The sequence below is a fragment of the Heptranchias perlo genome, chromosome 4 (assembly GCF_035084215.1).
Source record: "Heptranchias perlo isolate sHepPer1 chromosome 4, sHepPer1.hap1, whole genome shotgun sequence".
Classification (NCBI taxonomy): domain Eukaryota; kingdom Metazoa; phylum Chordata; class Chondrichthyes; order Hexanchiformes; family Hexanchidae; genus Heptranchias; species Heptranchias perlo.
In genome coordinates this window covers 117,387,874-117,413,557 of record NC_090328.1, presented here as the reverse complement: position 1 = coordinate 117,413,557, position 25,684 = coordinate 117,387,874, and the positions used below count along the sequence as shown (strand labels likewise).

Below are 25,684 nucleotides of genomic sequence, written 5' to 3'. Positions count from 1 at the left end.
GGAATCAGGGGGAAAACTCTCCAGTGGCTGGAGTCATACCTAGCACAAAGGAAAATGGTAGTGGTTGTTGGAGACTAATCATCTCAGCCCCAGCACACTGCTGCAGGAGTTCCTCAGGGCAGTGTCCTTGGCCCAACCATCTTCAGCTGCTTCATCAATGACCTTCCCTCCATCATAAGGTCAGAAATGGGGATGTTCGCTGATGATTGCACAGTGTTCAGTTCCACTCGCAACCCCTCAGATAATGAAGCAGTCCTTGTCCACATGCAGCAAGACCTGGACAACATCCAGGCTTGAGCTGATAAGTGGCAAGTAACATTCGCACCAGACAAGTGGCAGGCAATGACCATCTCCAACAAGAGAGAGTCTAACCACCTCCCCTTGACATTCAACGGCATTACCATCGCCGAATCCCCCACCATCAACATCCTGGGGGTCACCATTGACCAGAAACCTAACTAGTCCAGCCATATAAATACTGTGGCTACAAGAGCAGGTCAGAGGCTGGGTGTTCTGCGGTGAGTGACTCACGTCCTGACTCCCCAAAGCCTTTCCACCATCTACAAGGCACAAGTCAGGAGTGTGATGGAATACTCTCCACTTGCCTGGATGAGTGCAGCTCCAACAACACGCAAGAAGCTCGACACCATCCAGGACAAAGCAGCCCGCTTGATTGGCACCCCATCCACCACCCTAAATATTCCCTCCCTTCACCACTGGCGCACTGTGACTGCAGTGTGTACCATCCACAGGATGCACTGCAGCACTCGCCAAGGCTTCTTCGACAGCACCTCCCAAACCCGCGACCTCTACCACCTAGAAGGACAAGGGCAGCAGGCACATGGGAACAATACCACCTGCACGTTCCCCTCCAAGTCACACACCATCCCAACTTGGAAATATATTGCCGTTCCTTCATTGTTGCTGGGTCAAAATCCTGGAACTCCCTTCCTAACGGCACTGTGGGAGAACCTTCACCACACAGACTGCAGCGGTTCAAGAAGGCGGCTCACCACCACCTTCTCAAGGGCAATTCGGGATGGGCAATAAATGCTGGCGTTGCCAGCGACACCCACATCCCATGAACGAATAAAAAAAAAATTCTGTCTTCTCTATATCTCTGTACAGGGTTCTCAAAATCCATTTAAAACTTATATATCAGGCTTTGTCAATTGGAAAACCCAATTCAAAAGAGTCAACATTTACCTGCAGTACCAGTTATGCCTATAGGTGATGCTATGATTGGCAAATGACCTCGCTCTCCCTGCAGCTCCAAACCCAGTCCTGGCCCTGAGTTTTTGGCTCTCGGGCAGAACCACTAATGATCCACTGGGTGGCACTGCAGAATAAAGTTTCATATGGAACCTTCCTTGCAAGACTCGAAGAATCAACCCTCCAAATAACAGGAAACAGAGGCGATAATCTGCTGCTGAACTCTAACCCAGGCCTTTTGCTCCCTTTTTCTTTAAAATGCCATTGGCCAATGTTGTCACTACATTCCCAGTTGACGGCACACCGCCCATCTCAATATACACTGTTCCCTTTGACAGTCTTACTGCATATTGGCCTGGCATTTTGTATTGAACAGCCTGGACATCTCCCCCTCTCCCTCTCCCTCTCCTCCCCTCTCCCTCTCCCACTCCCCCTCCCCTCCCACTCCCTCTCCCTCTCCCACTCCCCCTCCCCTCCCACTCCCTCCCCCTCCCTCTCCCACTCCCCCTCCCTCTCCCACTCCCCCTCCCTCTCCCACTCCCACTCCCTCTCCCACTCCCCCTCCCTCTCCCTCCCCACTCCTCTCCCACTTCCTCTCCCTTTCCGACTCCCCCTCCCTCTCCACTTCCTGTGCCCCTCCCGCTCCCTGTCCCCTGGATCCAATTATCCTCCTGCCCTCTAACCCTGCTTGACCTGAACTTGCCCTTGACTTCCCATAAGGAACACTGCAGGTGACCAACTAGTATATATCAGAAGATGAAAGGGAGGAGCTACAGGCTGTAACACAACCGAGGAAATCCTGATCTGTTATTGATCATGACGGCAAAATTTTTGTTTTGGCGAGCGCTGTCCCAAGATTACATTACAGGTCTCCATAATGTCCTAGGTAATGATGTGGCTGTCTTGCCCTGTGAGTCCTCAGTCTGCAAGTTGTGTTTGTTTGAGACCACCCGTCTGTGCACATGCTTATTTTACCAATCCATAAGCATTCTCCATTATTCTCCGCAAGACACTAATTACATTCCCCATTATTCTGTATCTAGCAATCTAAAGCTTTACACAGGACAATAAATAGGTAAGAGAGAGTTACACTGTCTGAAAATCAGATTGTGTAATACCTATCACCAGAGCACCAATGTTCTGTCTTCAGCTGTCTCCTACCTACATCATATTTATATAATCTTTTTATCCATCTTGTTACAGCTGTACAGAGCTCTGGTTGGACCGCATTTAAAGTACTGCACCGCACCTCAAGGAGGATATATTGGCCTTGGAGGGGGTGCAGCGCAGAGTCACCAGAATGATACCGGGGCTAAAAGGGTTAGATTATGAGGACAGGCTGCATAGACTAAACTTGTATTCCCTCGAGTATAGAAGATTAAGGGGTGATCTAATTGAAGTGTTTACGATGATTAAAGGATTTGATAGGGTAGATAGAGAGAAACTATTTCCTCTGGTGGGAGTGTCCAGAACAAGGGGGCAGAACCTTAAAATTAGAGCTGGGCCATTTAGGGGTGATGTCAGGAAGCACTTCTTCACACAAAGAGTAGTGGAAATCTAGAGAAAAGAGCCCCAGCCTGTTCAGTCTTTCCTGATAGTCATAACCGCTCAGTTCAGGTATCATCCTTGTAGATCTTTTTTGCACCTTCTCCAGTAACTCGATATCCTTTTTATAATATGGAGACCAGAACTGCTCACAGTACTCCAAGTGCGGTCTAACCAAGGTTCTATATAAGTTTAACATAACTTCTCTGCTTTTCAATTCTATTCCTCTAGAAATGAACCCCAGTGTTTGGTTTGCATTTTTTATATAAAAATGCTCTGAATAGTGTCAAGGCCTTTGTGTAATTATAAGAGCTTAAAGAGAGATTGTTAAAATCCTTCGAAATCGGAACTGCTGTCTTTGAGGGGATTAGATACTTTTGTTTTTTGGTACACTATAAAGCCATGAGCATCTTTTGTAGTAAGATTCCCCAGTGACATTGTGAGTCGCAAAACTAGATGAAGGACATTAGGATGCGAGATCTGCAATAGCCAAAATAATACATTTCATCCCAATTTATATCAGAGCTTCCATAATGAAATGTGTATTCCCACTTTACAATGTCAGAGGCACCCAGGATTAGCAGCAGTTCTAGCACAGGACTTTCTGATGAGTATCTTGCTCATTTTATTTACAGTTAAACCTGATTCTGATCAAAAAGCACATCAGCCAGACAAGGCTTAGTATGGGAATGAAGAAACCCGTAAAACACAGTGTAGAATTATACAGTAAAAACCTGAAGGGAGATGAGGAGAATTTTTTTTACGCAGCGAGTTGTGATGATCTGGAATGCGCTGCCTGAAAGGGCGGTGGAAGCAGATTCAATAGTAACTTTCAAAAGGGAATTGGATAAATACTTGAAAAGGAAAAACTTGCAGGACTATGAGGAAAGAGCGGGGGGGGAGGGGGGGAGAGGGGGGTGGGGGGAGAGGGGGGTGGGGGGAGAGGGACGAACTAAATAGCTCTTTCAAAGATCCGGCACAGGTATGATGGGCCGAATGGCCTCCTTCTGTGCTGTAAAATTCCATGAATTACACAGTGCAGCCTTAACTATAGCTCAATCTCATCAAACTGGTGAAAGTGCCAATTTACTGCCATTGGGTTCTGAATACTTTAACATGTGGTCAATAGGCATTGTACAAAAAGACAAAATGCTCAGTGTTTATCTTAAACCTTCATCTTTCTTATTGATTTCTTGCAGCCGAAGGCTTTGAAACTGCTGGGAATGGAGGTACATTAACACCATCAATTTCTATTTCTTTATTCAAGGAGGTCAACTTGGTTTATACAACAGGGGTTTCCATATTCACCAGTGAATAAATTACTGCTGTCGTACTCCAGTTCAATACCAAATTGATCACATGCCCAGGGCTGATATCACCACCAGACCTGTAAATGCATTTGTACACACGACACACTTTATGACTGTACTAATACACCCAACTGTATGTAACTGAAGCAATAACCCTGACCTTTTCATTTCCATACAATAAGCATCTGCAAATTTCAGATTAAGGTTTTTTTTTCTCTTTGTGTTGAGTTATTGAGTTAAATGTTCAGACTGGTTCCATGACTCATTGTTTAAAGTGACAGTGTCTGAGACTGAGACACCCTCATACCTTCATACATTGAATGCTTAATCCCATTTAGTGGATTTTTAAGACGGCAACCAATTATGTCTGAAGAAATTCACAGCGGGCGGTATTAAAGCACACTTGTGCTAATCCCTTTAGCACCAAATTTTGAAATTCATTTAATTTTATTTTTATTGTTAATTATTCCAAACCCTGTTCTATAAACAAAATACACATTAGAGAATAGTGGAATACCCAGTGTGAGAAAGAATTTCATCACTCACAACTTTATCACTGGTGTGTTACGGGCTCTTTCTGAGTGGTGGGCCAGGCTGGGTATAACATTGTTCCCTATTGGGTCCGCTTGATGTATCTGAGATCTCCCTCTCTCTTTCATTGGTGCTTTTTTTTTGCATCCATTCCAAGACTGTGTTTCCGTGTTACTGATGTTCCCGGTCTCTTTAGCTTATTGTATCTATCCTTAATTGTTTTATTTTTCTTTACTAATTCGTTCACAAGTTTTGTCAATTATTTTATCACCTTGTTTTTGGAAAAACTACATTGTGTAGAAGGATGCTTTGGTTGTCACCTTTTAGTTGGTGTTTGATACTTTATATCTAAATGTTCAGAATAAATCTATACTTGTCTTTCTTTAAACATGTAAGTTTAGCACTAGATTAAGTGATTGCAGTAGGGTGATGCATGATACAATTGAGTACATATCAGTGGGATCTGAATCTTCCGTTAACCATGGTTAAGATTGGCACAATAGTAGTTTTATTTTTGAAAAATAAAATGGTGGCACTCTCAGAGAACAGAGCATGTTTTCAGGCAACCACAGTGACATGTCTAGGAGTGCGTCTATGTTAATAATAGATATTGCATTACAAGGGATAGGTGACGTGTTAAAATATATTATAAACTCTACCGTGTGAATTATATGTTTCTCCACATGCTACAATGTAGACAGGTGCTGAGTTGAGTTTGTGATACAATATTTGACTTGTGGCATGGAACAGAGTTACATTTCCTCAGTCCACAGATACTCTGATATGAAGGAACAGTAAGCAGCCTTCACTGCCGAGCAGTATATTCTGCGGTATATTTTGTCTATAGTACAGAATCTTTGTCAATGCCACATGGCACTGAAGAATACACCACATCCTGACAGCTGGGTTGCCAACTCTGATTGGACGTATTCCTGGTGTTTGCATCACATGACCTCCTGCCCCCAACTGCCCCGCCCCCACACTCCCTCCATTGGTCACCCAATATTTCCATCCTCAAGGCACACCAATTGGGAAATGAACAGACTCTTCGTTACCCGATTGGATGAATCTTGACTGTCAGTCAAACAGCCTTTCCCCCGCCCACCACCCCCATCTCCAACATTTTTAGAATTAATAAACTAAAGTGTTTAAAGAAAATGAAAAAAAAAATAGGTTCACCACCCCCGATGATTCTTCTCCCCGGGTGTTTGCTCGCAGCAGTGTCCTGGAGATTAATCTTCAATCCCTGGAGTCTCCAGGGCAATCCTGGAGGGTTGGCAACCCCCTAGCGACGACATGTTTGTCTTGCGTGTAAACTCAAGCATGGTGAAGGAATTCCGTCAGTTTGCTGATTAACGTTCTCTTCTAAAATAAACAGGAAGAACCCCCCATGCGGAGAGGCAGGAAAACGACCAAGAAAAGGGAGGAAGATGTAGACATAGACCTGGATGACCCAGAGATTAATCATTTCCCCTACCCCTTCCACGAGCTGATGCTGTGGGCTGTTCTGATGAAGCGACAGAAGATGGCGTTATTCTTCTGGCAGCATGGCGAGGAAGCCATGGCTAAAGCCCTCGTCGCTTGCAAGCTCTGCAAGGCCATGGCCCACGAGGCATCTGAAAATGACATGGTGGATGACATATCTCAAGAGCTGAACCATAACTCTAGGTTCGTTTACAGTTACTTTGAGACGTAATAATGGTGGTTGTGTACAAATAGCTTCACATTAACATTTGCTCAACTGTTCTGAAGGAAAGAAAAAGGGAGAGAAAGAAAGAAGGAGAGAGAGAGAGAGAGAGAAAGAAAGAGGATAGGGAGGACCTATTTCCTTTAGCAGAGGGGCCAGTGACCAGGGGTCATAGATTTAAAGTAATTGATAGAAGGATTAGAGGGGAGCTGAGGAGAATTTTTTTCACCCAGAGGGTGGTGGGGGTCTGGAACTCACTGCCTGAAAGGGTGGTAGAGGCAGAAACCCTCATCACATTTAAAAAGTACCTGGATGTGCACCTGAAGTGCCGCAACCTACAGGGCTACGGACCAAGAGCTGGAAAGTGGGATTAAACTGGATAGCTCTTTTTCGGCTGGCACAGACACGATGGGCTGAATGGTCTCCTTCTGTGCCGTAATTTTCTATGATTCTATAAGAGAAAGAAAGAGAGACAGAGAGAGAGGAAGAAAGAAAGAGAGGAAGGAAGGAAGGAAGAATATTGTATTTATATAACGCCTTTCATGACCTCCGGATGTCCCAAAGTGCTTTACAGCCAAGAAGTACTTTTTTCTAGAACTGTAGTCACTGTTGTAACACGGCAGCCTATTTGCGCACAGCAAGATCCCACAAACAGCAATGAGCTAATGATTAGGGGAAAATGATTTGGGAGCATGGTGGAGGAAGAATGATCTACAAATGACGGCTTTGGAAGGTGCGGAGGAGAGCTACATGTCAGCCAGCGGCTGAGTTGGGTTCGTCCCAAAGGGGGATCGTGATGACAGGACTGTTCTGGCAGTGATCTTGGGCCTGTCGTCAGCTGAACGTCTCCCTTATGAGCTGTGCCCGCAGCTGCCTGGCAGCTGGCACAGCTCAGTTATTGCTTTGTGAGGGTGACCAGAGTGTTCTGAAGCATTGCCATGGGTCACAGAGAGGTGGCCCACCAGCATCTGCAGAAGGGGAGGGTGCAGGTACCAGCAAACGGGGCGCAGTGGTGGCGGGGGAGGTTTAGTCTAATCCTCCTCAAAGCAAAAGGAATAGGGGAGGCCGAAAGGTGACCACATTGCTTCCCACGGTGCACTCTGCAACTTTACAACAACAGCCTGCATTTATATAGCACCTTTAATGTAGTGAAGCGTCCGAAGTCACTACACAGCAGCGATTATGAAACAAAATTTGACACCGAGCCATATAAGGAGATATTAGGACAAGTGACCAAGAGATTGGTCAAAGGAGGAGAGAGAGGTAGAGAGAGGTGGATAGGTTTAGGGAGGGAATTCCAGAGCTTGGGGCCTAGGCAGCTGAAGGCACGGCCGCCAATGGTGGGGCGAAGGAAATCGGAGATGCGCAAGAGGCCAGAATTGGAGGAGTACAGAGATCTCGGAGGGTTGTAGGGCTAGAGGATGTTACAGAGAGAGGGAGGGGTGAGGCCATGGAGGGATTTGAGCACAAGGATGAGAATTTTAAAAATCGAGGTGTTGCCAGACCAGGAGCCAATGTAGGTCAGCGAGCACAGGGGGTGATGGGTGAACGGGACTCGGTGCGAGTTGGGATATGGACAGCATAGTTCTGTTTGAGCTGAAGTTTATTTAAACCCAACTTCAAATAATACCACTAAAAAACTTACTTACCTGTCTCTACGGCCTTGAGGTACGAGGCACCTCTGACCCAACACAAACGGGTCCCAAATTCCCCCAGGGCATTCTCTGCTGCCGGTACCTATAGACTGTTAAGTGAGGAAAATAGAAACCCTGCAACAAATCCCATCCGCCCACCGTTAGTTACACGCGGCAGGACAGAGGTGCAGTGGCCAAATATGGCTACTCCCAGCGGAGCACAAGGAAAATCTGCTGTTAAGGTTTTGGGGTGGAGACCTGGCACAGGGCCATTTTTCTCTTGTTGGCCGCCCTGGCACATCCAGAAACGGGTGACCAAAGAGAAGAAAATACAGCCCTGTGAGTGTACGTGAGATGAGGAATGCTGCACTGTCATTTTTCTGTATCCTTAAGCATCATATAATTATTCCAGCTTTCATTTATATGTAAGTTTTAACAAATTGGGGTTCCATCAAAATTCAGCTCCCTGGCAAATTCTGATCTGATTCTTCACACAAAGGGGAGTGGAAATCTGGAACTCTCTCCTCCAAAAAGCTGTTGAGGCTGGGGGTCAATTGAAAATTTCAAAACTGAGATTGATAGATTTTTGTTAGGTAAGGGTATTGAGGGTTACGGAACCAAGGCAGGTAGATGGAGTTAAGATACAGATCAGCCATGATCTAATTGAATAGTGGAACAGGCACGAGGGGCTGAATGGCCTCCTCCTGTTCCTAATATTCCAAAGGGAAAATGTTGAAAAGTAACCTTGCGTTGAGTGGATTTTAATTAGTCCACCTCACCGAGTGTCATGATTTGTGCAGGGAGTTTGCTCAGCTTGCTGTCGAGCTCCTGGACCAGTCGTACAAGCAGGAGGAACAAATGGCCATGAAGCTGCTGACCTACGAGCTGAAGAACTGGAGCAATTCGACCTGCCTGCAGCTGGCGGTGGCGGCCAAACACCGAGACTTCATCGCGCACACCTGCAGTCAGATGCTGCTCACCGACATGTGGATGGGGAGGCTCCGAATGCGGAAGAACTCCAGTTTGAAGGTTAGCACCAAGCAACGTGGTGAGCGGTTATCACAGCCCAGGAACATTTTACATAGAATCATATAGAATTCTTCCAGTCTTGAAACAGGCCATTCAGCCCAACAGGTCTATGCTGGTGTTTATGCTCTACACGAGCCTCCTCCCACCCTACTTCATTTAACCCATCTATTCCTTTCTTCCTCATGTACTTAACCAGCTTCCCCTTAAATGCATCTATACTATTCGCCTCAACCGCTCCTTGTGGGAGCGAGTTCCACATTCTCACCACTCTCTGGGTAAAGAAGTTTCTCCTGAATTCCCTATTGGATTTATTAGTGACCATCTTATATTTATGGCCCCTAGTTTTTGTCTTTCCCACAAGTGGAAACATCTTCTCTACGTCTACCTTATCGAAACCCTTTCACAATTTTAAAGACCTCTATCAGGTCACCCCTCAGCCTTCTCTTTTCTAGAGAAAAGAGCCCCAGTCTGTTCAGTCTTTCCTGATAGTTATAACCTCTCAGTTCTCGGAAATATCCTTCTATTCCTTTCTCCCTTGTGTACTTATCTAGCTTCCCCTTAAAGGCATGTATTTACCTGCAACTCTGTCCTTTTATTTGAGAGTCCTGAGGTGAGGTTCTGAACAGGCCAATGGTAATCGCTGTGTTTATTTTATTTGTATGGTTTATCAGACCATCCAAATCTGAAGCATTTTTATTACAACTGGTGGATCTCCCCTGGCACTGATCATGGTAGGTTAGAGGAGATGCTGTTCCATAGCCATTATACTATGAAATGGACAGTGTATTATTCTGCTGCTAAAGTGAGGCTGTGTGAAACTGTCCCTTTAAGAACACAAAATTGTAATTGCTGTGGAAAACTTAGAAGATAATTGTCCCGTACTAATCCTCGGGTCAATCTGTGGCTTTTGAAGTCATTAGAAGTTATTTTCCGTTGCTATGAATGCTTCTCTGTACTTTGGAAATTAATGGCTTTCTCACTCTTTTTTGAGAGACATTTGCATGAAGTGCGACAGACGCAAGGCCCCGATATTTATGGGGAAGCGGAGAGGGAGCGGTTGTGGCCAAAAATGGCTGCGGAATCCGGCAAGGCCGCGGATGCGGAGATTAACATCTTGTAGCTCCGTCTCCCACCCGGCAGCCGGCTGAGCGGACAGCCTGGCCAGGAGGGAATACCAGCGGCAGGAGGCCACAGCTGGGGACCCTTGGGGACGGTCCCCGACAATTGGGAGGGAAGGAAGGTCTGCAATCGGGGCTCGGGGAGGGGGGGTGAGAGAGGCCGTGATCGGGACGGGGGAGAGGTCTGCGATCGGGAGGGCGGTCGGGGGGCAATCGGGGCTGGGGGAGCCCGGAGGCTTCCTCGAGGGGCAGGGGAGGAGCATTCCTGCTCCTCCTGGCCCACAAAGAGTGCTGAAAGAGGCACTTACCTTGGGGAGACCACGCAGCTACCACCTCCCTTTCATTGCCGAGTTTCCCGACTCCTGGGAAACCTGTGCAGCAACAGTAAACTTTAACACTGTAGGAGCCCAATTTAAATATGTTAATAAGTGTCCCACCTCTCCACGGCGGGACACTCGGACTGCCCAATATCCACCCCAATAAAAATGACGACGGATGCATGCACAGCGAGTCGGGGTCGCGACCCATGCATTTCACTTTTTAACCCTCTCCCGCCTGTCATGGAGGATTAATAATGAGGCCATAGAACCATAGAAAAGATACAGCACAGAAGGGGGCCATTCTGCCCATTGTGTCTGCGCCGGCTTGAAGAACAACCAGGTGCCCATTCTAATCCCACCTTCCAGCACCCGGTCCGTAGCCCTGCAGCTTACAGCACTTTAGGTGCAGGTCCAGGTACTTTTTAAAAGAGTTGAGTAGGTTCAATCGCTGCAAACAGGCCTATCCTGAGCTCAGTTAGAGGCTAATTGCTTTTGTGGAGATGCCGAGGTGGATGGAGACTCTGGCCTATTGCTGGGAAGCTTCTCCGTTGATTGCGAACTGTTTGCAAATCCCTGACAACTCCCAGCAAGAAATGATTGGCTTTCTTTCTCCTTCTCTTTAAGTGTGACACAGAAATTTGCACGTGTGACAAAGGGAATAGCATGACTCAAAATGTTTCTATATGTGTATGTATATATATATATATATATATATATATAAAGAAAGAAAGTCTTGCATTTATATAGCGCCTTTCACAACCTCAGGATGTCCCAAAGCACTTTACAGCCAATGAAGTACTTTTGAAGTGTAGTCAATACATTTGGAGAGAGAGTGAGATAATTACATGAGCAATACATCCCCTCATCTTCACTTCTCCAGCCTACACTTATAGACAAGTTGGAATAACAAATGTGATAATGATAGGAGCATTGCTTTGCTGAAAATGTAATTATAAAATATATTTTAACTGGATATAATTGATGATATTCTACTACCATCGGCAGCAATTAAAGGGCCATTAAATGTTCTGTTTTCTTTGGATAGGAGAACAGCCAGCAGCTCCATGTGCTAGTTCCATCACGGTGCAATTTATGTACCTGCGTACAAATATTTCCCTGTCAAAGGCCAAAGACAATCAGACAGGGAATTCTCCACCATGCCACTTGCTCATTATTCCTGGAAGCTGGCCAAGTTTGGGATCCTCAGTGGAGACTTGCATGTCCCACTATCTCTGACAGGAGATATGTGGCCCAGGGGGAGGCTAATAAGGGGTAAAGAATTAGAGGAAAAGAGGGTCACGTAATTACATCGAGTCTACAGCACAGAAACAGACCATTTGGCCCAACTGGTCTATGCCAGCGTTTATGCTCCACACGAACATAAACCACCCTACTTCAGCTCACCCTATCAGCATTTCCTTCTATTCCTTTCTCCCTCATGTGTTTATCCGGCTTCCCCTTAAATGGATCTATGTTATTCACCTCAACCACTCCATGTGGTAGCGAGTTCCACATTCTCACCACTCTCTGGACAAAGACGTTTCTCCTGAATTCCCTATTGGATTTATTAGTGACTATCTTATATTTATGACCTCTAGCTTTGGACTCTCCCACAAGTGGAAACATTTGTGTATGTTCTCATACAGGTATAATTAGTGTCAACAATTAAAACTCCTTTGGTTGTTAAAGTTGCACAGGATTGCAGTCAGATTACATTTTAATTAATCTCCTCATCACCATCTGTTGGTGGACATAACTTGTACTTTTACTCTATGAACCCGGTTTCTGATGCATTGGATCTTACACACTCAAACACCTGCAGTTACTCAAGCAATAGTTACTCTATAGTAACTTTCAAAAGGGAATTGGATAAATATATAAAAGGGGAAAAATTTGCAGGGCTATGAGGAAAGAGCAGGGGAGAATAGGACTAATTGGATAGCTCTTTCAAAGAGCCAGCACAGGCATGATGGGCCAAATGGCCTCCTTCTGTTCTGTATGATTCTAAGATATTAGTGCAGACTATAGACCTTTCAGTTGGAGAACTGGTGCCTGTGCACACTTATGACCGTAGTCCCTTCTTTGTTTGTCAAAAGCTCACCGCCCATTGCCCTTGTCTCTTGTATATTTGCACTGGGAGTCACCGTTCATCTCCAATCCCACCGCATTCACCAACTTAATCTCATCAGAAAACAGGATCCATCCCAATGAATTGTTTTCTAGGGGATACATTTTTTTTAAATTGAAACATAGATTAAAAAGTGGCAAAAATGTTGAATAATAATGACTGATCAATTCAGGATTTTGTGACCTTAGTTCTCAAAGCCATAAAAGCATCAGGCCACTCACCCCAAATAGCATGCCTGTTACTTAGGCTCATGTACAGAAACTGCTACCTCCATTGTCAATTCCCTCCTGCATTGGAATCCAGCCCATGTCCCTGTTAATTCAGGAATCTGTTCATCTCTTTCTTGAATGTTTTATTGAATCCACATTTACTGCACTTATTGATAGGCTGTTTCATCTCCAAATGTGAAGCGGTTATTCTTTAAGTTGATTTTATTGTATAACTTTCTTGGATTGTAATCATAATAGTCCCTTAACCATGAATAACAGGCGGCCTCCCACCTTATACTCTCCGTAAACTTGAGTTTGTCCAGAACTCTGCTGCCCGTATTCTAACTTGCACCAAGTCCCATTCACCCATCACCCCTGTGCTCACTGACCTATGTTAGTTCCCGGTCCGGCAACGCCTCGGTTTTAAAATTCTCATCTTTGTTTTCAAATCCCTCCATGGCCTCTCCCCTTCCTATCTCTGTATCCTCCTCCAGCCCAATCCTGGCCTCTTGCTCACCCTTGATTTCCATCACCCCACCATTGGCGGCCGTGCCTTCAGCTGCCTAGGCCCTAAGCTCTGGAATTCCCTCCCTAAACCTCTCCGCCTCTCTACCTCTCTCTCCTCCTTTAAGATGTTCCTTAAAACCTACCTCTTTGACCAAGCTTTTGGTCACCTGTCCTAATATCTCCTTATGTGGCTCGGTGTCATATTTTGTTTGATAATCGCTCCTGTGAAACGCCTTGAGACATTTTACCATGTTAAAGGTGCTATATAAATGCAAGTTGTTGTTGTTTACAGTAGATACAGGCTCATGGCAAGCTCAGTGACAACCAGAACAGTTGTTGTAAAGGTCAACAGAAGAAGTTATACAAAACATGAATGGAGCAAAACCAGGTGTATGGCAAGAGACATGGTACAAAGGCCTTTAAGACTGTGCTGGCACAGGAGTGATGGTGCTCTGACCTTTTGCCATGGTGTGCCAGGATATACCAGGCTTACCCTGACCTAGTTATCTCTGCCACTGAGAAAGACAAAAGCAGAAATGTCACGGAAATAGCATTGATTGCAAGTTCTCCTCCGAGTCACACATCACCCGGACTTGGATATACATCGCCATTCCTTCATCATTGCTGGGTCAATATCCGAGCTTGTTGGAGCACCATCAGCACAAGGACTGCAGAGGTTCAAGAAGAAAGCCCGCCACTGCCTGTTCAGGGCAATTAAGGTTGGGCAATAAATGCAGCCTTGCCAGCAACGCCCAAATCCCTTGATCAAATTATAAAAATGTAGGATTGTGCCATAAGTGAGCTCCATTTATGTATCAGTAGAAACATAGAAATGTAGAACATAGAAAAACTTATGGCACAGAAGGAGGCCATTCGGCCCATCGTGTCTGTGCCGGTCAAAAAAGAGCTATCCAGCCTAATCCCACTTTCCAGCACTTGATCCGTAGCCTTGTAGGTTACGGTACTTCAAGTGCATATCCAAGTACTTTTTAAATGTAATGAGGGTTTCTGCCTCTACCACCCCTTCAGGCAGTGAGTTCCAGACCCCCACCACCCTTTGGGTGAAAACGTTTTTCTTCAGCTGCCCTCTAATCCTTCTATCAGTCACTTTAAATCTATGCCCCCTGGTTATTGACCTCTCTGCTAAGGGAAATAGGTCCTTCCTATCCACTCTATCTAGGCCCCTCATAATTTTATACACCTCAATTAAATTACCACTCAGCCTCCTCTGTTCCAAAGAAAACAACCCCAGCCTATCCAATCTTTCCTCAGAGCTAAAATTCTCTAGTCCTGGCAACATCCTCATAAATCTCCTCTGTACCCTCTCTAGTGCAATCACATCTTTCCTGTAATGTGGTGACCAGAACTGTACGCAATACTCTAGCTGTGGCCTAACCAGTGTTTTATACAGTTCTCGCATAACCTCCCTGCTCTTATATTCTATGCCTCGGCCAATAAAGGAAAGTATTCCGTATGCCGTCTTAACCACCTTATCTACCTATCCTGCTACCTTCAGGGATCTGTGGACATGCACTCCAAGGTCCCTCTATTCATCTACACCTCTCAGTATCCTCCCATTTATTGTCTATTCCTTTGCCTTGTTTGCCCTCCCCAAATGCATTACCTCACACTTCTCCGGATTGAATTCCATTTGCCACTTTTCTGCCCACCTGACCAGTCCATTGATATCTTCCTGCAGTCTACAGCTTCCTCCTCACTATCAACCACATGTCCAATTTTTGTACCATCTGCAAACTTCTTAATCATGCCCCCTACATTTAAGTCTAAATCATTAATATATACCAGAAAAAGCAAGGGACCTAGTACAAAGCCCTGCGGATTCACACTGGAAACAGTCTTCCAGTAGCAAAAACACCCGTCGACCATTACCCTTTGCTTCCTGCCACTGAGCCAATTTTGGATCCAACTAGCCACTTTCCCTTGGATCCCATGAGTTTGTACTTTTTTGACCAGTCTGCCATGTGGGACCTTGTCAAAAGCCTTGCTAAAATCCATGTAGACTGCAGGGCAAACATCTTACATTAAATATAACAAATATACAAATACGTCACAGGTGTTAATATTTGTCAAGCTCAAAATGCGTGCTATTTCAATGAATAACAGGCAACCAAAGCCACTCAGCAACATTAGTCAAACAGCAGGTCCTCGTCCTTTTCTTCTTCATGTAGACTACACCAAATGCACTACCCTCATCAAACCTCCTCGTTACCTCCTCAAAACATTCAATCAAGTTAGTCAGACACGACTTTCCCTTAACAAATCCATGCTGACTGTCCTTGATTAACCCGTGCCTTTCTAAATGACGATTTATGCTGTCCCTCAGAATTGATTCCAATAATTTGCCCATCACCAAGGTTAGACTGACTGGCCTGTAATTACTCGGTCTATCTTTTTCTCCCTTTTTAAACAACAGTACAACGTTAGCAGTCCTCCAATCCTCCGGCACTACCTAGCCAGAGAGGATTGGAAAATGATGGTCAGAGCCTCCGCTATTTCCTCCCTTGCCTCTTTTAATAGCCTGGGATACATTTCATCTGGGCCTGGCGATTTATCTACTTTCAAAGATGCTAAACCCCTTAATACTTCCTCCCTCACTATGCTTATCCTATCCAATATTTCACACTCCTCCTCCTTAACTACAATCTCTGGCATTGTCCCCCTCTTTTGTGCAGACGCAAAGTATTCATTAAGAACCATACCCACATCTTCTGCCTCCACACATAGGTTACCTTTTTGGTCTGTAATAGGCCCTACTCTTTCCTTAGTTATCCTCTTGCTCTTTATGTATTTATAAAACATTTTTGGGGTTTCCTTAATTTTACTTGCCAGTATTTTTTCATGCCCTCTCTTTGCTTTCCTAATTTCCTTTTTAATTTCACCCTTGCACTTTCTATACTCGTCTAGGCTTTCCGCAGTATTGAGCTCTCGTTGTCTGACATAAGCTTCCCTTTTCTGCCTTACCTTACCCTGTACGCTCCTTCTCATCCTGGGGGCTCTAGATTTGGCAGCCCCACCCTTTTTCTTTATGGGAACATGTTTACTCTGAACCCCTTGAATCTCCCTCTTGAATGCCAGTAATAGCATAGAGAGAGATGCTTCATCGTAAGAAGTGAGGGAGGGAAGAATCAGTGGACAAGTCACATTGGAATGTCCTCCTAGATATCTAACTTTGGTGGAATTCTGGAGCGAGTCTGTTGTCCACCCTCTCAGCCAAAGCATGATGTGCAGTCCAGCGGTGGGCCATAAAGGAGAGATGTATGTGCTCATTGAGGTAAGAATATCACTGCAGAGTAGTAGAACATGTTTTCATGTTCATCACCTCATGTGAGCAACAAGCACTCCCACCTCAGGTGTAGCACTAGTCAGCTGCAGAGTAAAGCTCCATCCATAGGAACAGGAGGAGGCCATTCAGCTCCTCAAGATTGTTCCGCCATTCAATTAGATCATGGCTGATCTGTATCTCAACTCCGTCTACCCTCCTTGGTTCCGTAACCCTTAATACCCTTTGCCTAACAAAAATCTACCAATCTCAGTTTTGAAATTTTCAATTGACCCCCAGCCTCAACAGCTTTTTTGGGGGAGAGAGTTCCAGATTTCCACTACCTTTTACGTGAAGAAGTGCTTTAACCCCAGAACTCAAAGCACTCCTACGACATCAATGTAAATTTTTAGGGCTATTTAGGCCCAGCAATATGTCCCTTTTTTGCTTCATCTCAATCCAATCCCACTCACCTTCTCATCAGATTCCTCAATCCTCACTGTCTCCAAAACACATCTAATTGCATCCTGAACCTATTTATACTATTCACTTCCCTCATCTAACCTGGTGGCTTGTTCTACAAGTCTATTACCCATTGTGTACAGAAGGGTCCATTTAATATTTCTCCACCCATATCTTTCTCATTTTGAACTTGGGTCCCAGGTGTTTGAACCCTTCATCATAATGAACAACGCATAATGCATCAATTAACACTCTCGGTCTCCTACACAGATCTTGAAAATTCTAACCTAGTCACCTTGAGTTCTCCAATTGTCCAGTTCAGGTCATTTTTGCCCATTCTTAATCCATTGGCTGTGTTAAAGTTACAACGTTACTGTCTAAAGATGAGTTCTAACAAATCTTTCTCTCAATTGTTCCCAGGTTATTCTGGGCATCTTGCTGCCTCCATCGATCCTGAGCTTGGAGTTTAAAAACAAGAATGAGATGTCGTACATGCCGCACAGCCAAGAGTCTCCTTTACTGGGGAAAGAAGTGGAGGAGCCTGAGAAACCTGTCAAAGAGAAGGAGGAGGAGGACATGGAGTTCACAGTAAGCAAACACTACAGACACTTAAGCTATGTAGTGAACAATGATAACTCTAAAAATGTGCATCTTCAGCGTAAACTGCTAAAGAAACTTGCATTTATATAGCGCCTTACACAACCTCAGGATGTCCCAAAGCGCTTCACAGCCAATGAAGTACTTCTGAACTGTAGTCACTGTTGTAATGTAGGAAACGAGGCAGCCAATTTGCGCACAGCAAGATCCCACTAACAGTAATGAAATAAATGACCAGATAATCTGTTTTTAGTGATGTTGGTTGAGGGATAAATATTTGCCAGGACAGCAGGGAGAATTCCCCCGCTCTTCTTCGAAATAGTGCCTTTCACATCCACCTGAGAGGGCAGACGGGGCCTCGGTTTAACATCTCTTCCGAAAGACGGCACCTCCAACAGTGCAGCACTCCGTCAGTACTGCACTCGAGTGTCAGCCTGGAATATGTGCTCAAGTCTCTGGCGTGGGACTTGAACCCATGACTCAGAGGTGAGAGTGCTAACAACTGAGCTGCGGCTGACACAGCTGATAGGGTGAGGCTTGTTTCTGCACTAGTAAGATAGGGAAAGACCTGTGGGCTAAGACTGGGCTGATCTGATAACTGAGAAATGACAAATCAGTCAGCGAGTATATTAAACACCATAAATGGGATGGAAATCATATCCTATGAGTCTTTGTGGTGTATTCTACTTATGCCACATGATAAAATTGAATCTGGTAAAGTATTAGGAAAAGGAAGTGAGATACTGTGGTATTAAAATGGGTTTAAGGAAAAAACTGGGTTTGGGTTTAGGTTGGTTCCCCCAGCCCCTCCCCCGCCCTATAAATCAGATCGTTTATCCAATCAGTAACTGAGTCAAACATTCCAGGAAGTTCTCAGGTTCAATCCAATTGGTTCCTGGTCCAGCTACGCCTCGATTTTAAAATTCTCATCCTTGTGTTCAAATCCCTCCCTGGCCTCGCCCCCTCCCTATCTCTGTAACCTCCTCCAGCCCTACAACCATCTGAGATCTCGGCGTTTTCCAATTCTGGCCTCTTGCACATCCCCCGTGCCTTTAGTTGCCTAGGCCCTAAGCTCTGGAATTCCCTCCCTAAACCTCTCCGCCTCTCAACCTCTCTCTCCTCCTTTAAGACGCTCTTTAAAACCTACCTCTGTGACCAAGCTTTAGCTCGTCACCTGTCCAAATAACCTCTTATGTGGCTCGGTGTCAAATTTTGTCTGATAATCGCTCCCGTGAAGCACCTTGGGACGTTTTACTACATTAAAGGTGCTATATAAATGCAAGTTGTTGCTGTTGTTGGGCTGGGGAGGAGGGGTTTGCTGGTCAGAGTTCCCATTCCTGATCCTGTATGTGGATTTCCAGACTGAGACCCAATAACCTGCTAACACTTACTGTCGAGGCTCACATATGGACACTGGCTAAGAACTGGAGTGCCCAATTATCTTTTCCGTTGATTTCGTGGAAATTGAACGCTCCTGACAAAAGCATGTTAACATATTGGCCCTGGATTTCCACCTTGATCTCCCACCATAAATTCAGCAGAAACCCCCCCCCTCCCTGCCCCCCCGGGAGAGGCGGTGTGTTTTCAGTCATTTATACCATTTCTCTGAGCAGGGGGGGTTCTGCTGAAGTTACGGCAGGAGATGGGGGGACAACACCTCTCCACCTCGTGAAAATTCAGGGGCCGTTGCAACGATTAACATTTGTCGCTAGACTGGGCGATCAAAGGCCAAGTCTCACAGCTGTGAACATCTGTTACTTTTAGGCGATGCTGGACGGGGTGAATGGAGAATCGGTTCGGAAGAAAAATGAAGAGGCAGTACCGACTGTCCATAGAATGATCCCCTTTGGGAGAAAAATCTATGAATTCTACAATGCTCCTATTGTCAAGTTCTGGTTTCATACAGTAAGTAATAGAATGAAGATTTGATTGCAGACATGCATATGTAACAGTGCGATCATCACATTTGCAGTTATTGGCATTTTCCCTGGCAACAACCATGCTTGAAGGGCATGGGTCAATGCCCTAGGTAAAGGACTACCCCTCAATTCCTTTTTAGCAGCTTGACCAAAACTGGGCTACACCACCCACAACTGCTAGAATCACCTCGGGCCCACATGCAAAATTCTTCATTTTTGAATGAAGCTAACAATACCTAACTACAACAACACGACCTGCATTTAAGTGGCGCCTTTGATGTACCAAATGTCCCCGAGGCACTTTGCAGAGCAAAAGCAGATGCTACGATGTAGTGGAAGAGTTAGGAAAGGTGACCAAAAGCACGTTTGAACAGATAACTTTTGACGAGGCTTTTATAGGCATTTTTTTTTTATTCGTTCATGGGATGTGGGCGTCGCTGGCGAGGCCAGCATTTATTGCCCACCCCTAACTGCCCTTGAGAAGGTGGTGGTGAGCCGCCGCCTTGAACCGCTGCAGTCCGTGTGGTGAAGGTTCTCCCACAGTGCTGTTAGGAAGGGAGTTCCAGGATTTTGACCCAGCGACGATGAAGGAACGGCGATATATTTCCAAGTCGGGATGGTGTGTGACTTGGAGGGGAATGTGCAGGTGGTGTTGTTCCCATGCGCCTGCTGCTCTTGTCCTTCTAGGTGGTAGAGGTCGCGGGTTTGGGAGGTGCTGTCGAAGAAGCCTTGGCGAGTTGCTGCAGTGCATCCTGTGGATGGTACACACTGCAGCCACAGTGCGCTGGTGGTGAAGGGAGTGAATGTTTAGGGTGGTGGATGGGGTGCCAATCAAGCGGGCTGCTTTATCTTGGATGGTGTCGAGCTTCTTGAGTGTTGTTGGAGCTGCACTCATCCAGGCAAGTGGAGAGTATTCCATCACACTCCTGACTTGTGCCTTGTAGATGGTGGAAAGGCTTTGGGGAGTCAGGAGGTGAGTCACTCGCCGCAGAATACCCAGCCTCTGACCTGCTCTTATAGCCACAGTATTTATATGGCTGGTCCAGTTAAGTTTCTGGTCAATGGTGACCCCCAGGATGTTGATGGTGGGGGATTCAGCGATGGTAATGTCGTTGAATGTCAAGGGGAGGTGGTTAGACTCCCTCTTGTTGGAGATGGTTATTGCCTGGCACTTGTCTGGCGCAAATGTTACTTGCCACTTATCAGCCCAAGCCTGGATGTTGTCCAGGTCTTGCTGCAGGCGGGCTCGGACTGCTCCATTATTTGAGGGGTTTTGAATGGAACTGAACACTGTGCAATCATCAGCGAACATCCCCATTTCTGACCTTATGATGGAGGGAAGGTCATTGATGAAGCAGCTGAGGATGGTTGGGTCTAGGACACTGCCCTGAGGAACTCCTGCAGCAATGCCCTGGGGCTGAGATGATTGGCCTCCAACAACCACTACCATCTTCCTTTGTGCTAGGTATGACTCCAGCGACTGGAGAGTTTTCCCCCTGATTCCCATTGACTTCAATTTTACGAGAGCTCCTTGGTGCCACACTCCTTGATATCAAGGGCAGTCACTCTCACCTCACCTCTGGAATTCAGCTCTTTTGTCCATGTTTGGACCAAGGCTGTAATGAGGTCTGGAGCCGAGAGGTCCTGGCGGAACCCAAACTGAGCATCGGTGAGCAGGTTATTTGTGAATAAGTGCCGCTTGATAGCACTGTCGACGACACCTTCCATCAATTTGCTGATGATTGAGAGTAGACTGATGGGGCAGTAATTGGCTGGATTGGATTTGTCCTGCTTTTTGTGGACAGGACATACCTGGGCAATTTTCCACATTGTCGGGTAGATGCCAGTGTTGTAGCTATACTGGAAGAGCTTGGCTAGAGGCGCAGCTTGTTCTGGAGCACAAGACTTCAGCATTACAGCCGGGATGTTGTCGGGGCCCATAGCCTTTGTTGTATCCAGTGCATTCAGCCGTTTCTTGATATCACGTGGAGTGAACCGAATTAGCTGATGACTGGCTTCTGTGATGGTGGGGATATCGGGAGGAGGCCGAGATGGATCATCCACTTGGCACTTCTGGCTGAAGATGGTTGCAAACGCTTCAGCCTTGTCTTTTGCACTCACGTGCTGGACTCTGCCATCGTTGAGGATGGGGATGTTTGCAGAGCCTCCTCCTCCCGTTAATTGTTTAATTGTCCACCACCATTCACGACTGGATGTGGCAGGACTGCAGAACTTTGATCTGATCCGTTGGGGTTGTGGAATCGCTTAGCTCAGTCTATAGCATGTTGCTTCCACTGTTTAGCATGCATGTAATCCTGAGTTGTAGCTTCACCAGGTTGGCACCTCGTTTTTAGGTACATCTGGTGCTGCTCCTGGCATGTTCTTCTATACTCCTCATTGAACCAGGGTTGAACTATTGGTAATGGTAGAGTGTGGAATATGCCAGACCATGAGGTTACAGATTGTGCTGGAATACAATTCTGCTGCTGCTGATGGCCCTCAGCGCCTCATGGATGCCCAGTTTTGAGCTGCTAGATCTGTTCTGAATCTATCCCATTTAGCACGTTGGATGGTGTCCTCAGTGCGAAGACGGGACTTCATCTCCACGAGGACTGTGCGGTGGTCACTCCTACCAATACTGTCATGGACAGATGCATCTGCGACAGGTAGATTGGTGAGGACGAGGTCAAGTAAGTTTCTCCCTCGTGTTGGTTCGCTCACCACCTGCCGCAGGCCCAGTCTAGCAGCTATGTCCTTCAGGACTCGGCCAGCTCGGTCAGTAATGGTGCTACCGAGCCACTCTTGGTGATGGACATTGAAGTCCCCCACCCAGAGTACATTCTGTGCCCTTGCTACCCTCAGTGCTTCCTCCAAATGGTGTTCAACATGGAGGAGGATTGATTCATCAGCTGAGGGAGGGTGGTAGGTGGTAATCAGCAGGAGGTTTCCTTGCCCATGTTTGATCTAATGCCATGAGATCCAGAGTCAATGTTGAGGACTCCCAGGGCCACTCCCTCCTGACTGTATATCACTGTACCGCCACCTCTGGTTGGTCTGTCCTGCCGATGGGACAGGATATACCCAGGGATGGTAATGGAAGAGTCTGGGACATTGGCTGAAAGGTATGATTCTGTGAGTATGGCTACGTCAGGCTGTTGCTTGACTAGTCTGTGGGACAGCTCTCCCAATTTTGGCACAAGTCCCCAGATGTTAGTGAGGAGGACTTTGCAGAGTCGACTGGGCTTGGTTTGCCTTGATCGTGTCCGGTGCCTAGTGGTCCGTCCGGTTTTATTCTTATTATGACTTTTCGTAGCGAGATTTTACAACTGAGTGGCTTGCTAGGCCATTTCAGAGGGCAATTAAGAATCAACCACTTTGCTATTGGTCTGGAGTCACATATAGGCCAGACCGGGTAAGGACGGCAGGTTTCCTTCCTTAAAGGACATTAGTGAACCAGATGGGTTTTTACGACTATCCGGTATTTTAATTCCAGATTTTATTTAATTAATTGAATTTAAATTCCCCAGCTGCCGTGGCGGGATTTGAACTCATAACTCCAGATTATTGGTCCAGGCCTCATGGATTACTAGTCCAGTAAAATAGCCACTATGCTACCGTACCCGTAGAAGAGGTGTAGCAAGCTGGAGGGTAAGGAGAGGGAGGCCCACAGAGCTGAGCCAATATGGCGAAAGGCTCTGCCGCGACTGGTGGAGCAGAGGAAGAAAGGATGTCCAGGAGTCCTGAGTCAGGAGGCTGAAGAGCAACAGCTGGGACGTATGGCCAGGGGGAAGCTGCAGAAATAGGTTACAGATCAGCCATGATCTAATTGAATGATGGAACAGGCTCAAGGGGCTGAATGGCCTCCTCCTGTTCCTATGTTCCAATGTTTTCCGGCCTCTTCAGTGGGGAGGGGCCCGATGTTGACCCCAGCCTGCCGATGGAATGGTCCTCATTGGCCCCCAAACCCTGACCCTGCAAACTCTAGCCAATGGCAGACAGGTATGTCTCGGTACTCACTTCGGGATCTCGGTAATCAGCTCGGGATCTCGGTAATCAGCTCGGGATCTCGGTACTCACCATGAAATGCACCCCTTTCCTCCAAATATTCAAGATCTTAATGTCAATTAGATTTCCTAGATTTGGGCCAACCTTTTGCCAACGTTGCCGATATAATGCAGTGTTTCCTGTCGAACAGCTGGCGTACTTTGGCTACCTGATGCTTTTTAACTACATTGTTTTGGTGAAGATGGAGCGATGGCCTTCTGTACAGGAGTGGGTAGTCATCTCTTATATCTTCACACTTGGTATAGAGAAGATGCGAGAGGTAAGCTATTCCTAAAAGCAGAAAACAAAGTCTTTTTCTGGTTGTCACTGAGCTTGCCATGAGCCTGTAGCTACTGTCAACAACAATTTGCATTTATATAGTGCCTTTAACATAGTAAAATGCCCCAAGGCGCTTCACAGGAGCGATTATCAGACAAAAATTTGACACCGAGCCACATAAGGAGAGATTAGGACAGGTGACCAAAAGCTTGGTCAAAGAGGTAGATTTTAAGGAGTGTCTTAAAGGAGGAGAGAGAGGTAGAGAGGTGGAGAGGTTGGGGAGGGAATTCCAGAGCTACGGGCCTAGGCAGCTGAAGGCACGGCCGCCAATGGTGGAGCGATGAAAATCGGGGGCTGCGCAAGAGGCCAGATTTGGAAAACGCCGAGATCTCGGAGGGTTGTAGGGCTGGAGGAGGTTACAGAGACAGGGAGAGGCGAGGCCATGGAGGGATTTGAAAATGAGGCTGAGAACCTGCTATCTCCTGTACATCATTCACAAGATTCTTTGTGCCTAGTTACGGCTTATTTTGATGGAAGCGGGGAATGGAAGTCCTAGGAACGTCACACTATGCGCCAGGAGTGCCACTGAAACATGTTAATGAGCGAACCTTGCCATATCAGGCACGGCCAGCTCACCTGGGCGCAGACACAGGCAGTTTCCTAAGGAGCGGTGCTCCTGGTAACTTGGCCTTATCGAACCCCTGGAGTCTTGTCCCTCGGACACTGCAGGGACTCAGGAAGCTGAGTTTCTAAGCGTTGGCAAAAGATAAGACCGGCTTCTGCCTGACTTGAATGCAAACCGTAATCGAAGAGGATCGGGTGGGTGGTAATATTATATCACCATCCAAATCTTTGCCAACCAGTGAAGGTCCCCATCGCAGAGCCCTTAGTCGTAGCTTCCTATCACCAAGAAATTCGAAGACTAGTGGTGGCCCCCATATGCAGGAACAGGCAAGTGGAAAATAAAGTTAACTTCATTGGTAGCATCTCCCCGATTATCGCCAATATGAAAATTTACTTAAAAGCTCAGCTATTGAAAGAGTATCAGAAATGTTCATTAAACCACTTTGGGTTTGTCTGTAGTCCGTGGCGGTGTCTCTTAATTGCGGACAAACAAGCCTGATGTACAGGAGCTGCCAGAGGGACGAGTATATAATATCTATATTTTCAGGCAATTTCTTTTTTAATTTGACCCTGTTTTTGAATGATTTTTCTTCCATTTCCTTTTATGCTATCCCATGGCCAAGCACTACATGGCTGGAATCAATCCTCTGACAATTTTACCCTTGAACTGGCTGCATGGTGACATGCATTGATTCACTCACCAGTTCTTTATTGCCTCTGTACTCCCCCAGCCTCTCCCCCAACTCCCCTGCCTCCGCCCCCCAACTCCCCTGCCTCCCCCCACAACTCCCCCCCCTCCGCCCCGCATCCAGATGGTCAACCCACCATGGTCATGGGAGCCAACCTGCATTCCTGTTACTCTGTACAACAGTGCTTATTAATACAGATCGCCATCATTTACTCTGCTGGCCATTTCCATTGAATTGATATAGTCTTTGATTGGAACAGATCCTGATGTCGGAGCCTGGAAAACTGCTGCAGAAGGTGAAAGTCTGGCTGCAGGAGTACTGGAACATCACCGACCTCATGGCGATCCTGCTTTTTTCTGTTGGAATGGTGCTACGCTTGCAGGAGCAGCCATACATGAGCTATGGGCGAGTTATCTACTGCGTAGACATCATTTACTGGTACATTCGTCTACTGGACATCTTCGGGGTCAACAAGTATCTGGGACCTTATGTCATGATGATTGGGAAAATGGTGAGAGAAATAAACTATTTAATCAGTCGTCTCTGTGTTCAAATGCAGC

At 46.2% G+C, this 25,684-nt stretch overlaps 1 protein-coding gene across 5 annotated transcripts in view; it reads left to right on the top strand.

Moving 5' to 3' along the window:
• The window catches only part of trpm3 (transient receptor potential cation channel, subfamily M, member 3), a 425,666-nt gene that overhangs the window by 365,563 nt on the left and 34,419 nt on the right, over positions 1-25,684 (top strand). For 3 of the 5 annotated variants that reach the window (XM_067983531.1, XM_067983534.1, XM_067983532.1), the window contains 7 exons: positions 3,957-3,986; positions 5,977-6,266; positions 8,720-8,948; positions 17,393-17,560; positions 19,334-19,474; positions 23,684-23,812; positions 25,384-25,635. In XM_067983531.1, coding sequence (XP_067839632.1) covers positions 3,957-3,986; positions 5,977-6,266; positions 8,720-8,948; positions 17,393-17,560; positions 19,334-19,474; positions 23,684-23,812; positions 25,384-25,635 — 1,239 coding nt within the window. The remainder of the gene's footprint in view (positions 1-3,956; positions 3,987-5,976; positions 6,267-8,719; positions 8,949-17,392; positions 17,561-19,333; positions 19,475-23,683; positions 23,813-25,383; positions 25,636-25,684) is intronic. The other 2 variants (XM_067983535.1, XM_067983533.1) reach the window with 1 other exon arrangement.